Source organism: Tachysurus fulvidraco, chromosome 16, assembly GCF_022655615.1.
Source record: "Tachysurus fulvidraco isolate hzauxx_2018 chromosome 16, HZAU_PFXX_2.0, whole genome shotgun sequence".
In the NCBI taxonomy this organism is placed as follows: domain Eukaryota; kingdom Metazoa; phylum Chordata; class Actinopteri; order Siluriformes; family Bagridae; genus Tachysurus; species Tachysurus fulvidraco.
Genome location: NC_062533.1, coordinates 11272533 through 11290100, shown reverse-complemented (window position 1 = coordinate 11290100; position 17568 = coordinate 11272533). Strand labels below are relative to the sequence as shown.

Genomic DNA, 17568 nt, shown 5'->3' with positions numbered 1-17568 from the left:
AAAAAGAAAAAAGCAAGTTGTGTACTATCAAATGAATTTCAATGAATTTACTCTTCATTCTTGCGTTTTGATGATGCTGAAACCTGTCGGCAGATGAAGTGTGTTTCGTGTTCTGAAGAAGAAAGTGAGAGTGAATGTGGCTTAAAATACATGAAAGCATGGGAATGCAAACATAAACTAGCTGAAAAAGCTGTGGGTGAACTTGTATTTTAAGAATCTTGTCCTGTGAGTATTTTCAGCATCTGCTGCAGTGTGTGTGTGTGTGTGTGTGTGTGTGTGTGTGTGTGTGTGTGTGTGTGTGTGTGTGTGTGTGTGTGTGTGTGTGTGTGTGTGTGAATGACAATAGCTCTGGGCAGAATAAAAGGCCTGGGCCTCCCTGTGAAGGCATTCATGGGGAAGAGTGGGAATCCTGAGAACATGCATCTCAGATGAGCATGACTTGTCCACCATGCAGAGGAGCAGGAACCTATAGGCACCAGCAAAACACACCATGTGTTGTGGAAACAAGTATAGCAAAGAAACAGCCATATATATGTATATGTACTTATGGCACAATCAGGATGAAGGTGTGGCGTTAAAAGCGAGGTGGGGGGGAGGATATCAGAAGAGGAAAAAGCAAAGTCACTTTGAAGTGACTTTAATCACCGAAAGTGCCACACCTGTGAGAAAAACAAAGAGAGAAAGGCTTTGGGGAAGAGAGGAAAAGAGAACAAAAGAACAGAGAAAGAGCACCTGCACTGTGGAATTCTTATGGCATTCATTTAAAAATTGAGTTTAGAATCGTGTATGTGCACTCTCACACACACACACACACACTCACACACACACACACACACACACACACACACACACGTGCTCTCACACACACAACACAGAATTATGTCAAAACGTAACAAGTTGCTCATCCTAAAGTCATGCTGGTTCTTGTAAATATGTGTGAAAGGCAGTTCTAATAGAATCAGTGTTCTTTTGTTAATAGGAATTACAATCAACTATAAAATAACAGTAGTGGCCCTCACAAATCTAATGACCATGTAATGACACAAATCTAATGACCATGTAATAACCAAAATGCTCCTTTACAAACGACCTGGGCAACTGGTAATGTATCCCCCGTCACTGGAGTCATGGTGTGGAGTAACTAAGGAGGTTAAATCCTCAGCTTAGTTTCTTTAGTGTTTGGAAGAATTCAGGGCCTGCGTGTGTGTGAGTGAGAGCAGTTTGTGTCTATTTCCGTCAAAACACTACCAGATTCTTTGGTTTAACAGCTGAATCGTTACGAATCATGTAGATTCTTGTGGGGAATTTGCCGTACAAATATAAATAACACCAACTGTTTACAACACTCTTCACATCTTACTTTAAATCCAGGTTTGAGCTATCATGACCAGTAGAACTTTTAGTGCTTGACTCTAACCTACTCTGATGAGGTTTCTTATATTTATTAAACTGGAAACCAAAAAGACAGTCTAAGCCAAAAAGACACACAACCTCCATACATCAACACAGCATGTGAATAACAGCAAGAGATAACATGCATCTTGACAGAGCATTTTTAGCATTGTGTATATCTCCTAGCCTAGATTCCAAAGAATGATTATTTCATAAGTCCCAAGGGCAAATATGAAGAGTTGGCTAGTCTTTATACTGAGACTGATAATTAGTGTGAAAACTTCACTAACCAGAAACATTCATATCTATTAACCCAAACCCAGAAAGCACCGCCTTACTATAATTTACCCCAAGTAATTTTCTATAGCTACAACTGCCCCTAGGTGGTCCAGCGGCAGGATCTCGCACGCTCATTGCCCCGGCTAACCCTGCCCCCGAAGTGTTGACTCTCAGTGCTGGTCCCAAGCCCAGGTAAAAATGGGAGGGTTGCGTCAGGTAGGGCATCCGGTGTAAAACCACGTGCTCCGCTGTTGCGACCCTGAACAGCTGAAAAATAAATAAATGTTCTATAGCTATGAATATGTCTTAGATGATCATATTTCTGAGAGTCAGCTGTGTAGGATGAGCACTGAGGCTCTACACTGCATTAGATGAGATGAGAGGAGGGTGAATTAGGCTAAGTGCCATGCTCAAGGACACATGCCTGGCTATTCACCTGGGACCTGAACCCTCAACAGTGAAGATATATACGCGTGTGTGTTTGTGTAAATGCGACAACACCTTCCTTTAAGATTACTGCTTCAAGATGACTTTCCCAGTCAACAATGTCCTAGTTTGTATCTGCTGTAATCTAGAAACAGTGATATGACTCAAAGACAATGACGGGTTTATGATTAATTCTCATGTAACCATCAATCAGACTTTTCTCTTGACTGAAAGTGACAGATACACAGCTGCAGTCTACACTCCTCTCAGTGGAAATACGCTAACAAAGATCTTGAGCACACACACTCTTATCTTTTCTAATGATAAAGCTTTCATAATCATGTGGGAAAATTTGGTAAGACAGGAAAACTTCTCACTAATTGAAAATCAGAAGAACATTCTTGTGTCATTTACTTCGGAAAAATGCTGGTTGTATTTACGATCACATAGCAGACTTCGTTACACGTTAGCAGCTTGCGTTCTCATATTTAACAGAACTAAATCAGGCGGTTAAATTTGTCTTTGTAATTGACTAAACTAATAAAAAATACTGTAAATCAGTTTTCATAGGTCGACGTGAATACATTTTCCCAGTTGATATTTTTTCTTTTCTCTTTGTCATACGTGACGTGAATGAAGCTGATAGCGTCCACAGAGACACCTGAGTCACGGCTGCTGTGGAAACTCCATGACACCAGGATGTCCCACTGAGACAGAGCTCGTCAATTCATTAGTTAACCAGAGCACACAGGTACTAAACCCCCCCCCCCCCCCCCAACTGCGTGTATGCTGATAACAATACACAAGTGATAACTATCTTGCTGTCTCTACAGTAGTCCTTGATCTGTCTAAGCTCTGTCTACACTCAGCTTTAATGGTGAAGATCTTCAGGACAGCTGCAATGCCAACACTACAGACCCTTAATGCTATATTAATGAGTCACGTTTTAATGATTAATAAACTTTACTACTCTCAAAGGGTATAGAATAGAATGATAACTTCTATTTTTTTTATTATTATTATTATGTACAAGATTTTATGTTATCTCTGACAGTTTCATTTAAACCTCCAATTTCATCAGAGACACTTTAAACATTTATAAGTGTTTATAAGTCCTGGCACCTTATGAGGTGGTGGTAATAAAAGAAGTGCTTTAAAAACACTCCTTAAACAGCATTTACTCTCTAATGAGCCAGCTCAGAGAGACCGAACTGCAGATAAATAAGCATACAGCAACAAAGGAAAGTGCCAGATCTGATAACTTTCATCTGTTCCCTAGTAGCTCCCAGAGGAGTGTCATTAATACACTGATCAAATAAAGCAGTTAAAAGCCTCCCTTGTTCCTCGTTCCTGTATTATGTATAAAACCCAAAGCGCAGTTTTGTGTAAATGATAAGTACACAGAGGACTCATAGTGCTCATAAAGCCACTAGGTGGTTTTCAGTAACACGACAGAGCCAGACGTCTTAGTAAATAAAGTAAACGAAAGCTTCAGCTGGTGGTTTCTAACAGCTAGACGTGTGGAGTCGAGAGCTGTGACAGCACAGCTGTTGCATCTTCAGTTGGAGGCTCAGGATTACAATACCCCCCTCTGCCTTAGACAGTGTGTAACAAGGTGTAAACGGTTTTATTGCAGTGTTGTACGCTTTACGTATGTTGACATTGTTGAAACAATTTTACAATTTAATTGAAGAATATTTAACCAGAATTGAAAATTGTAAATAATAATATCCTATATATGTATAAGAAACATTCGTCTGTATAGAGTAGTATTAAATTTAGCCCAAAAATATAACTACAATGCACAGAGAGCAGTTAACACGCAAACCTCAGTGATTCAGTCATAGCCAAAGCAGATTGGGACGGGTCTTTTTTTTTTCCATTTCTCTGAAGACTGGCGCCACCTAGTGACTAACAGCACTAACACTACCTTCAGCTACAAGGAAACTTGCAAGATAACAAATGAAACGGAGACGTGTGCTAACCAGGTGATCAGACAGCTTGAACATTCTAGACAGCTTCAGTATTTGGATTCTCTCGACCTGTACTGGAGGGAGGAATATCATTCTTTCAAAAGATATTCCCTCGACTGGTGTTTTGATGAAGATGATGATGGTGGTGGTGGAGGGTGTTGTGCTTACAGTTTTTCAATAATATACATTCTCATAGCAGTAGTGAGCTCAACCATTGTTTGTGTAGCTCTGTGCCATCCTAATTAATTTACTGGGCTGGGCTGGCTGGCCTGAAGGAGACGTTGTCATGGCAATACTAGTCCATTAGCAGGAGAGAATAAAAAGCACCACTTAAAAACACACCACTTGTCCCGTTTTATTTGATGGCAAAAATACCCCCAAATATCTTTTTACCCAACATGTCCTTTAGTCTTCATCCATTTTTTCATCACGTCCTTTAGTCTTCATCCATCTCTTTTAGCACACTTTATTCAAATCCTGGTCCTTCCCCAATAAACAGCAATTTATTAATGAAATGATGAATCCTTGATCAGAGGAGTGTGAATTGGAGCTACACTGCCAGTACCACTGAAACATGAATGAATGCATCTCTTCAACGTACATGAGATGTTCGTCTAATCTCTGTGCCGTGTGAAGGTACTGAACGATTTAAAAGTAGTAATAGTAAAATCTTGAAGCTTTGTATTATTAACAAAATCTTACAATAAAGAAGTTCAACCTGCCACAGGATCTCTGAAACAGTTTTACACTGCCATCATTGAATCCATCCTCTGCACCTCAGTGTCTGTTTGGTTCAGCTCAGCCACCAAATTCGAACTCAGAAGACTACATAGGGTAGTCCGGACTGCTGAGCGAATCACTGGCACAACTCTCCCCACTTTCCAAGACCTGTGCTTCTCCAGAGTGAGCATAAGGGCAAAGTCAATCACTCTGGACCTCTCACATGCAGCACACTCACTCTGTTGCCATCTGGTCAACGCTACAGAGCCCTGAGCTCCAGAACGACCAGACATAGGAACAGTTTCTTCCCTCAAGCAATCCATCTGATGAACAATTAACACCATGGAACACACAACACCTAATATTTGTACTATGTATACCTCAATTGCACATTTCATACTTGCACATCTGTACATACATACATACATACATATTGTCTAAATGTTTACTGTTTACTTCAATTGCACATTTCACAATTGCACATGTGTACATACAATTTGTCTATATTTGTGTATTGCAACTGCACATTTCACACGTGTAAATGTGTACATACAATTTCATCTATACTGTTGTATATGTCATTCTGTTACACTGTGGAGCTTCTGGCACTAAAATTCCTCGCATGTGAAAACATGCCTTGCAATAAAGCTGATTCTGATTCAATAGTATAGTATTTATACCAATCAAAACTTCTTAAAATGGTTTACTGGTGTGTCCAGGTAAAGCAGGTAAACACATACGTAAGTCTCCCAAGCTAGTTAGCAGAGATCACACTTTCCATAATGAGTCACCTCTCATCCACAATGCAATTTAGACCAGGTCCATAATAATCCAATCAATGCTTCTCTATGCTCCAGAGACAGTCGCCTGCACAAGTCAATTAACCCCCTCTGACCTGTAGACTAATGGCATTTAGGTGAATGCTGGGCTTGGGAAAAACTGATCAGTAATACACACTGTACATGTCAGAACCTCCTTACACCTTGTGTCTGTCTTTATTGGTGACATAAAATCTAAACTCTGTGCCAGAGAGTGCAAATGGCTTCAGCTGCTTCAGAGTTTCTCAGTAGTGAAGTTCTTAAGTCATCATGACAGTCAGAGAACACAAATGTGACAATGTGAATGACTGTTTGTACATTTCTTCAGTTCTCCGTCGTCACTGCTTTGCGGCTAAGGCTCTGGGTTGTTGAACGGTTGATTGGGGTTCACAGCACAGCACTTGCCATACTGCCACTGTTGGGCCCCTGAGCAAGGACCCCAACCCTCACTACTCCAGTGGTGCTGTATCATATCTGATCCCAACCTCCAAAGTTAGTATATGCAAAGAAAGATTTTCACTGTGCTGTAATGTATATGTGACAAAATAAATTCTATTCTATTTTGGGGAATTTGGTTAACATTTTAGACTATTGAAGGTGGTGATCTCAAATCCCAGGTCCACCAAGCTGCCAGCGCTGGATCCTTAACCCTCATTTGTATAAAATGAGATAAAAAACATAAGTCGCTCTGGATAAGGGCGCCTGCCAAATGCCATAAATGTAAATATACTGATGACCAGTAGAGGGCAGTGTAACTTCTAAATAAATCCAGAACAAACATCATCTTATCTTACTGATAAGAACAATAGAGGGAGGGGAACCTGCCTACAGTAAACAGGTTAGTTGTTGGATAAGATGGGCAAAGAATGAATCACCATCTATGTCTACTGCCACAAACAAGTGCAATTCTGAAAGCCATTTGATTTATTCTGGATCTCTGCCCTGATGCTCGATTAGCAGTAAAGTGGATGCCATCTGTCCCAGGGATCTGAACCCAGCTGCTGTGTTTGCTTGACACTCCTTCAAATAAAATGACTTTAAATCCTATGTACTTCAGGAAGACCTAACTGCCAAGCACAACTCGATTATTGAAGCTTTAATGGAAGAGGAGGTCCAATCAGAGCTGTAACTAAATAAACCAGGCCAGAAGGACTTGATTAGGCTCACTCTAACCATGATGGAGTGGGAGTAGGTGACAGAGATAGTGTTGGAGCAAGATTAAAACTAACGCGTGTATTAATTAACCCATGCACAGCTTCCCAACCACATGGCAATAAAAAAAAAATCCAATTACAGTATTATTAGATCACAAGATGCTACTGAACGTCTCAGGATGGGTTAATGTTTAGTAACTGATGGGCTGGAGTGGGATTTGGGAGGAAATATCTGCAATGTTAACATCAATAACATTAAAATGTATTGATGCACTGTTTGATTGAGGTAGCAGTCCTCCAAAGATGTGCATCACGCTGTATAGACTACTCACCTTAATAGAAATCGTGTAAACTACAATAAAGTAACCCAAAGACAAAAGTATTTAATAAACGCCATGATCACACCAGCAGTGTGAAATCACTATTAGAAAAGTGATATTCAACTAACATTTAATAATCATACACAAATGTGGCCCAGTGTCCCATGTACACATCCCATCAGATGGATACAGGAACAGAAACAGAGAGAAGAAAAAAGTGGAAGAATACGAGTGAGGTTGTCCAGATTGTGGAACTCCACCTGTCCTTGGTGAGGGAGGTAAAATTCAAGCTTGCTTTGTCTTTTGTCTCGACCCTGTTTCCAGTAGGGGATGTGGAGCATGGTGAGAGGCTGCAGGAGGCACCATGCAACAATACACTTTTGTTATGGTGCTTAACCAAAACTGCAAGAGTTAGTCAGGCAAAGCAAAAGACCAGGAATTTCTTTTCAGCCTTTCCCGGCAAGGGGTCAGTACTCCCCCACTACTCCTCTCACAGTTTAAGCCTGGCACCAACAATAGGAAAGACGACTGATTGCTGAAGTGCACCTACCATCCTCCACGCCCTGCCCAGGAGCCTTGCACCACCACACGGGACAACATGAAGAGATCAGTGCTGCAGTTTCACTTCTATTGGTTAAGCTCACTAACACTTGAATAGCAAAGACTGCCCATCATTATGTATAAATGGATAAACCCTAAACAAGACAAAGGTGAAGTGAAGGGGTGATGGGGTAAATTGTGAAAGTGACACTGCAGGCTGCCATCCTTCCCCATCTCATCTGGGTCAGGATCAGTAGGCTAATGATGCTAACGTCTTTGTCACTGCTTAACACCAATGCTCATGATCCCTTAGAAAAATCCAGTCTCTGTATTCACAACTCAATCCGATTCTTTAGTGCTAAAGTGTTACAAATGTGAAAGATTCAGCGTCTCAGTTTTGCTAGGAAGGTTATACTATACTGATGTCTAATATTCAATGGACACACTTTCCCATTAATAGCAATAGAAAAGATATAGTGCCACAATGAAAAGTCTGAAAAGTCTGGAATCGTGCTGCCCAGTTAAGACATTAGCTGGTCCTCTGGAAGCAACCATTTTATGATCATTGAAAGTCAAAAAGTGAGTGGTTAATAATGTGCAACAGTTGTGCTCAAAAGAGTAAAGCCCTTTGGAATTGTATAAGAATTGGTTTTGCATTCCTGATTCACAAAGAAAATCCGTATTTCTGTGGTGTCCTGTTCATCCTCCCCTGAGAGATACTGCAAGAGTCCGAATACCTGATAAGGGCTTAGAGATAATCGATAAAACACCTGCTCTGGGTCTAAAACCATCAAGCTCACACGTACACACACACAAATAGTCCAGGACATATACTGAGAAGTAATGTGGAAATGTGACAAGTGTCCATAAGCATGAACTGACTGTTAGTAATAAGCCCACTGGAAAGCTGGTGTATTCAGAACAAACTACAGTGAGGAGCTGAGCAGCATCTTGCACTGTCACAGTGTATTATCTCAGACTAGTGTGAGACAGACACACAGCGCCGCCCTGTCCGCACATTCAACCGGAATAAAATAGGATTACCATACCGACTATCTACATCGACTCTGTCAGCACTTTGCAGAAGAGGTTAAGCTATGACTATGTTTCCATTCACAGGAAAAGCTTCAGGATGGAGGTCGTTACACTTTGAATTTTCTTAGCAGCATGACAAGCTGCAAAATAAATAAATGAATTAAACATTTCAAAAGAAATAACAAAACAGGACTACAACTTTAAAGTGGTTGTACAACACTAAATAGCACTATTTACAGATAAAACGTACGATGTGCTATCCTTAAATCAATACAAATTTGTTAGCATTACCAAAAAGGCTATAGTGTTAACCGAATAAATCACTTCAGGACATGTTGCTATTTATGTACATTAGTTATCAACTTATTACAGGTCACAGAGATAATGCTCTCTTGGAAACTAGGTCAGGACAAGGCTGAAGTATACAAGCTTTTGACTATGTGTAAACAAGATGACATAGCTGTACATATCTTGCAGTCCTGCACTTGCAGAAAGTAATGCTACACCTCCAGTACAGTACAACATGACAGAACAATTGTGACTGACTAAACAAACTATCGTTGTGTTTTAAATATCATATATGTACTAAATAGGTACTAAACCATTATTGAGGTGAAATACTAAAACAGAGCTTGTGTAGTTTTCAAACGGACAGATAGCCCTGTTTTGTGTACAGGTCTTCTTGATTTTAGAGATTAGAATTTTATAGATTTTTCAATGTAAGGTTAGAGTTTTCGAACTGAGACAGAAGAAAGACTTTTAAAAGAAAGACTGAGTTTGTTGGTGTATTATAATGCCAATGTGTAACAGGGATGTTATAGCACTGACGTGCCATCTAGTGGATACCGATTTGAATCCCCCAGATGTAGATAAAATATGCAGCCAATTATGTGAACAATCCCATTCGAGTTGCTGCTGCTTGGTACACACAAAGTTATGCCTCTAATACATACCGGCCTATAATCACCTTTGTGTACATGAGGTTCGGTCATGAGCTCCCAGAATAAACAACGAATCACATTTATCATAAATATTCATGTGGCTTTCTTTTGCACAATTATCATTAGCTAGAGGAAAACCCCTGACATTACTTATACAGTATATATATTATGTTTCCAACCAGCCAACACAGAGTTTACACATCTCTAACCTCACCCTCACAATGAAACAGCCATTTCTCTCATGCAGGCTCACACGTGACCAACAGATCACCTTTTGTACTGCACATTAGGTGAGAAATGGAACACTAAATCATGAATGGCCACGAGAGTCCAGTCACGATGTGCGCCGCTATCAAAGATCAATAAACTGCCTCTGACTGGGGAGTGAGTGAATGAATCTCTCCTTATTTAGAAGAGGGTAGGACAGGGCCTTGGAGGGTTTAAACTAGAAGGTCTCCGGCACCATTCTAAAGGGTAAAGGTCAGCACGTCAGATCGACACAATCTGTGCAGGGGTAAAGGGGACAAAGGCATTCATACCAGATGCAGTGATGAAAAAAAAAATTAAAAAGAAACCAATATTTTAAGAAAGTTGCAAACACACAGATGTTAGACTGATTAGAATGAGTAATGGTAGAAATGCCACAGAGGTAAATATATTATTTCCATGGTTTAGTTCTGTTGAATCTAACTGGACATTCAGTATTCTCACATACAAGGTTTATTGTATTCATAATGAGTGCTACAATCGGAATTGGGACAGCTTTCACCACTGCTCTGTCTGTAGAGTATAACTCTTAAGATGTATGATTAGAATCTGCAAATTCACATTCATCTTTATTATAATTGTGCAATAACATAACGTATGATCAGGACATAAAAGATAATGAGCTTCAGTTTTCAGAATAAAATCTCAAGGCCGTTTCTGAATGATACGGAAATGTAACAGAAGTTATGATGTGTACGCTGTGGACAGGAAAAGATGTAATATGTAATGTTTATGAGGGAATGAAATACCAAGCTGCCTGTCTGAAAAAGCTGCTAACAAGCGTGACATCAGGTCAGGTGCAAAACATGGATTTTAACTTCTCACATTCATTTCATCACACTGGTTTGAACTCTTCACTAGCACCAGTATTTAGAAACCCTCTACAACTCAATGATATTGTACTATCTAAGAGTAGATAGTACAACAGTAGTTGGTTAATTATCTACTGCAAGTTGGCAAAAAGAAAGTCAGAAGATTTAGATAAAACTAGTTATTCTAGTGAAAAACCTAGAACTCTAACAGGATCTGAAGCACTCACAGTAAAAGCAGGATCTGGATCTCCTCTCTCGGCAGGACTGAGTGCGTCTGAGCGAATACTCCTGCTCTCTACCCGCCAATCTCAAAACAGGTTTATTGGTCCACAGTGAGTCGTGTCTCTGGTGAGCTCTGGTCAGCATTCGGCGGGGGAATCTGCCCTCGGCCTGGGGGCTACAAGTGCTGCCCAGCTTTGAAGCCTGGCACTGGGGCAGGGGCTGAGCATTGCCCATTTTCTGGCTGGTGCTGGTGGCTTGGCTTGACTCTCTTCATAGCAGGCCTTGTAAGATCAGCCAGGCACTGCACATTTGTTAGAGTGCTGCAGGTTCCTAAGGCCTGGGGGGTGGTCCTAATGCTCAACCCTCCTCCCTATTTCCCACCCTCTCACCCACCTCACAGCTATCCCCAACTACCCCCTACTTACTCTAGGGGGAAGGCAGCAGGAGCTGGCTAAACAGCCCACCAGGGACACTTCTGTAAGATCCTGCTTACTGCAGCTGTCAAAAGATGAGCCCTCTTCATCCTCATCCTCCTCCCCTCTTTGCTCACTTGAATGGGATTGATTTTGCTAAACAAAGAGTCCAGTGCAGAGAGTGTCAGGTTACACATAAATCTGATTCTGATTCTGACTTGACAAGAACAGCAGATTACAGCTCAAGATTTCAGATCGAATGTGATACCATGGACACACATTTAAATCTACTACTCTGTTACTTATGGTGGACATTTGCTTATGGCTGACCATTAGCCTTTCTGTCCCAGTGAATGCTGGTCAGTATGGCCAGCCGCTTTCTGGTTCTGTCCAGGGCTAATCTCTTTATGCAGATTAACTGTCCCTGGCCCTCTTCACACACACACACACACACACACACACACACACACACACACACACACACACACACACACACACACACACACACACACACACACACACACACACACCACATTTTGTTATTAAGTGTTGCAGCTGTTCCTAACAGGCTAAGAAGTGTCCATTTTAAAAACTTTGGTAAAATCCATTTTTAAAAGCTGTGACATGACCTGAATATACAGCAGTGAAATTACAACACCGCAACAGCTCCCTCTGCTGGTCACTCGCACCACATACTAGTCACAGACTGATTGATTGCCAGACTGATCTGTAAGTATATAAGTAAATAAATATACTGCTGTGTAATTCAGACGCTCAGCAAATGACACCACATCAGCAAGGCTGCTCGTACCATAAACACTCAGTAAAGTAATGAAATTTACTTCAAATTTTACTGTAAATAGTAGTGGTTTACTATTTCACTCATGTTTGCCTACAAAGGGTGTTTGCTAAATGCCATGAATGTAAATGTATTTAGTGGAGATCAAACAACACACTAGACATGTTACTGTCTATTAAATCTATACTTTGAGCATATGGCTTATGGCTTAATGTGATTAATGGGTGTGCACGTGTGTGTGTGGATGCACGTGTGTGGTGAGTGTGCGCACATGTGTGTGTTTATGAGCGAGTATGTGTGCACATGTGGTTTGTGTGTGCATGTGTGTGTGCATGCATGTATGTGTGTATGCCTGTGTATGTGTGCACGTGTGTGTCAGTATGCGTGTGTACAGTATGTGTACACATATGTGTGTGTTTATTTGCGAATGTGCATATGTGTGTATGTGTTCGTGTGTGTGTGTGTGTGTGTGTGCATGTGTGTGTGCAGTTCATTCACTGATGACAGAATGAGCAGAATTGTTTAGTAACAAAGAGATCCATGACATCTTAGGGAGAATGACAGTTGTCTGCATTACATTCTCATCTCTGTATGTGTGTCTATATTCTGAGTGTGTGTGTCTGTGGACACATTACTCCTGACTCTGACCTGGTGTCCATTCTGGCCAATCCTAATGCTCTACCTGATCCCATGTGGATAATATAAAGGTTGCACTTTATACAGTTTACAGCCCAATCTCTCTTTTCAAGGACCATTAAAAGCCAATGTGACTAGAATTAATGGTCATGATTTAAAAAAGTTAGATAAACTACAGAGAGAAAAATAGGCTGAAAACAGACAGTTTGTTTCGTGTCAGGTTTGCACTGCTGGGTATGATTAGAGGACCGTGTGCACTTCTATATTTATCCTGATGCTGTCAGTTTTTCTTCTTTCAACTCCACATCGCGTGTACAAGTCACACTTTTTTTTTTGTAATTCTCACATCCACTCAGATTCACACATATAAATTAGAGAAGAAACATGCACTCACTCACTCACTCTCTCTCTCTCTCTCTCTCTCTCTCTCTCTCTCTCTCTCTCTCTCTCTCTCTCTCATATGTAGATTTCGATCCATAATGAGCAACACTGTGCCAAGGAAAAACTCCCTAAGATCACATGATGACGCACAAGGAAACAAACCAGTGGTGGCTCAAGTGGTTATGGCTCAAGTGTTTATGGCTCTGGATTGTTGATTGGAGGATCAGGGTTCAAATCCCTGCATTGCCAAGCTGCCACTGTTGCCACATCCATCTATCTATCTATCTATCTATCTATCTATCTATCTATCTATATTTAATTGAGAAATGAATCAAAGCATCTAGATATTGAGATTGTTAGTCAGTATACAGATGTAAAGGTAAGCAGTGCTTAATGTGCAGAAAAGAAAAGATGTTTACTTTAATAGAAGTCCTAGAATTAGTCGTTATGATTAAAGCAGCAGTTTTTTTTAGGAACCAATGTGCGGGATGTAGGTGAAAATATCCACTCAAGCAAGGATCATCCTTGGTCAGAAACTTTAATCTTTTTTTTTTTTTTTTTGAGTGTCCATGTTGGATTAGCCACAGAAGCAGTAGTTGAGTCAGAACCGCAGGAAGCTTGTAGCGGAAGCAGAGAGACACATCAACAGGACAGTCAGTAAGACATAGCAGTAATGTAGTGATTCTACTGGAGCACTCACAAGAATATTGAATAACGTGTCACTAAGGTTTCTTACATGAGTATGTAAAAATCTTAATATCGATATTATACAAATCTCTTCATTGTGATATGATGGTTTCCGTCATTTCCCATGCCATTCATGTTTATCTGTTCACATGATTCATGAGTCAGTGTGGATCATTCAGAACATCTTCAGAGTAAAACTTCATTTCAGACAGGATCGACACAAAAAGTATCTGTCCATGACTCAAGATCAGATATTTGTTCTCCGACGGAAGTTTTTGGATGACTAAGTCGGCTTCTGTTGTCTGAAAACACACTGAGTCACTGTTCGAAGATTATATCTGTAGTAAAAAATATCTAATCTAGTTTTGTTTTTACTTTTCTGTGAGGTCTCAGCAACACCATAAGATCAACAATATCTTTAGGTGTTCGAGATTCCCAATGTATCATTGCTCATGGCCAAAAGACCTCTTTAAACAGCTTCAGTGTCTGAATAAATAGACAGAACTGAGACGAGTTAGACAGTGCAGGAATACAGAGCTGCATGAACAGCTGTGCAGACACATAACATGTGCAACAACTGTCAACAGCTGACACACACACATACCCCAGAAGGCATAATCCAGGTTTAAAATATGGCCAAAAAATGCAATATATACTGCAATAAATACTATATTAAATATTATTACAAAATATGAAAGGTTTTTGCTTCAGCATGCATGCTTATGCTTTGTGTTGCAAATACAGGGAACAGCATGTCAACCCCCCCCCCCCCACACACACACACAAAATAGACGCGCACACACAAACACACAGACACCCCCACACACACACGTGTGCACAGACACAAAAACACTTCAGACCTGACTTGGGGCTGATTCCCGGGGGAGGAACTCATAATTATACGTTTACGTTCACACTGAACAACTCCTTCCAAACCATGGATCAATTACACAACTCCATATGTCCCATTTTGTGCATTTTGCAATACTAGTTTCATCTTTAGTAACAACCACAGACACGTTAATACCATTTTTTCAGATGGAGTTCAAGCTTTTTGGTACCACGTCAGTAGCAATTGTGATACTGGACGAGTCACAACTCCTGATGTTTCCACAATCAGTGACATTGCACTTCAATTTAATGATCAGTTATTAGTTAGAATTGGTCTAATAATTTGTATTATTTGTCCAGAGACTTTAATCTATGCTAATTAATGGAACTGGAATCTGACTTTAAGAGCTACCAGAACCCCATATGAACAAGCACACGTCCCCCGAGCCACGCAAAGCAACTGTCCTGCTTACTATCCACTGAATGACCACGTCAATAAGAGGGTGCTAGTACAACTGACTGGATGTAAAGCAGCCAAAGAAATCTATTGTCATTACTATTGTCAATAACGATAATCACCTTATCTTTGTAGAACGTGAATAAATCTGTATCAGCATATCTTAAAAGTTGTTTCATAATTTCAATACATATTTTTCATATGTCCAGGTGAAAAAAATTGCTTCACAAAAAAATTCAAATATAGACGTATGACTCTTTCTGCTACATGGACTTGGATACACGGGACATCCAACTTCACGTTTTATTTCCCTGGCAGCTGTATGTCATCATTCAGGTACAAACATCTCTACATCTCTTGATGAACACACAGAGTACTCGCACAAGGAGTCAACATTGCATATGACTTAAACACAGCTACAGACTTACCTTTCACACAGGACATGGCTCTTGCTCTCTGATGACATTGGGGACATACAGCACATATCAACCACTCACACACATACACACTCTTCTCACTGATTCACTGTTTCTGTTCGTGCTTCCTTCCCATTTACCAAAGACACTCCCCTCGTATATACCCCCCACCCCCCTTCTCTCTCTCTCTCTCTCTCTCTCTCTCTCTCTCTCTCTCTCTCTCCCTCTCTCTCACACACACACACACACACACACACACACACACTCACACACACACACACACACACACACACACACACACACACACACACACACACACACACACACACACACACACACACACACACACCATGGCATGCAGCCAGCTCAGAAACCACAGAAACTCTTGGCACAGCCTCCATTCTTATTCCTCCCAGACCAGCAATTAGATTATTATCCTTTTAACAATGAATTTTTTATTTTGAATGTTCCTATTGTCAATAATTTTACTATCACACACACACACACACACACACACACACGCACACACGCACACACGCACACACACTTAGACACTGAAGTGTGGATGTTCAAGCATGTCAGCAGTTTCAGAGCAGAATACTGTACAAGTTTGTTTCTGCCAAACAACATTGTGATACGACAACACACACTTACACATCCAAACACAGCCAGCAGCTTCTACAACAGCTGGTGGCCAGTAAATAATATTCAGACCCAAATTATCAGAAATCTTCCGTAGCCGAGGTCCCAGAAATACTGATGTGTGTCATTTTCTACTAAATACATTTCTAAAAACGATATGTTTTGTCTTTTGGATGCATGTTAACTATATAAAGGCAACCAACACAATTGTGCATTGATATCTGATTACTTAATGAATTAATTAGGCTTATATTTGATTCATCACAGCACATATAGGCTCTCATAGGCTGACATTTAATCTGCTATGAAATCACACTTAGTTGGCAACGTTCAAACAAAGATGTTCTGAGACTCTGCATGTGTTAGTTTCCTAATCCAGCGGTTTAACATGAGAAATACAATCATTTCCTTGTCATTTTGGTGGAAAAAACAAACTGCTTGACAGAATTCATACTCCCACAGATGTCTGACAGGACTAAATTGTAAGTCATTCATTTCCCAATAATCAGAAGCTCAGACTCAGTCCGTGAAGATGCTGAGTAGAAACGAGTGAAATCAGCAGTAACGCAGCAAGCAGTGGAGCATCAGTACTGAACCTATAATGCTCACTGATTTCCAGTGACACAATCAAATACCCTGAACAGAGAACGACCAAAACCTGCTGACAGAGATAAAAAAACAAACAAAAAAACCCATGACCCATCAAAAAAAGAGAAAACAGAGCTACCACAATACCTGAGAAGTGGATTTAAAAATAAAAAGTGATTGTGTATTACTATTATAAGCATGATACAATACATCTTCATCACAATGTATATTAATAGAGTGTTTAAGGAATATAACAGCAGGGCATGCAGATATGGGAAAATATAGCAACAAAGGGTTGATGTGATGCTGTTTCATGTTGATTACGCTGCATTCCTCAAGGATTGCAAGAATTACACTTGATAATTTATAGCCTTTTATAGTAATGCAGTTTGGCTCTGTTCTAAAGACTCTCCTATGGAGGAACAGTTATAGTAGCTTTACAAGCTATAAACACTGGATGTTGTAGCCTAGTGGTTAAGGTGCTGATCAGAAGGTCATAATTTCAAACCCCAGGTCCACCAAGCTGCCACTGCTGGACCCCTGAGCAAGGCTCTTAACCCTCAAATGCTCAGTTGTATAAATTGAAATAAAATGTAATAAACAAACAAACAAACAAATAAATAAAGTTTTTCTTAGTGATGGGGCACTGTCATTTAATGATTACATTTAAGAAAGGAAGAATTTACAATTTTGACCAAAATCCTCTGAATGGAAGAACATAGGACCCCATAAACTATATAAATAAATTAAAAAGACTAGATGGTTTGACACTGAGTACTAAGTTTCTTTGTTTTTAAACCGAGATCAGCCCTGATAAGC

General features: G+C 40.2%; 1 protein-coding gene across 9 annotated transcripts in view; it reads right to left on the bottom strand.

Moving 5' to 3' along the window:
- Positions 1-17568, bottom strand: part of nhsl1b (NHS-like 1b) — an 86944-nt gene that overhangs the window by 24094 nt on the left and 45282 nt on the right. For 2 of the 9 annotated variants that reach the window (XM_027166346.2, XM_027166349.2), the window contains exon 1: positions 10905-11296. The exons of 6 other annotated variants lie outside the window; for them this stretch is intronic. In XM_027166346.2, coding sequence (XP_027022147.2) covers positions 10905-11133 — 229 coding nt within the window. In that variant the 5' untranslated portion in view covers positions 11134-11296. Of the gene's footprint in view, positions 1-10904; positions 11297-15531; positions 15639-17568 lie in introns of those variants that run through there. One more of the 9 variants, XM_027166352.2, reaches the window with a different exon arrangement.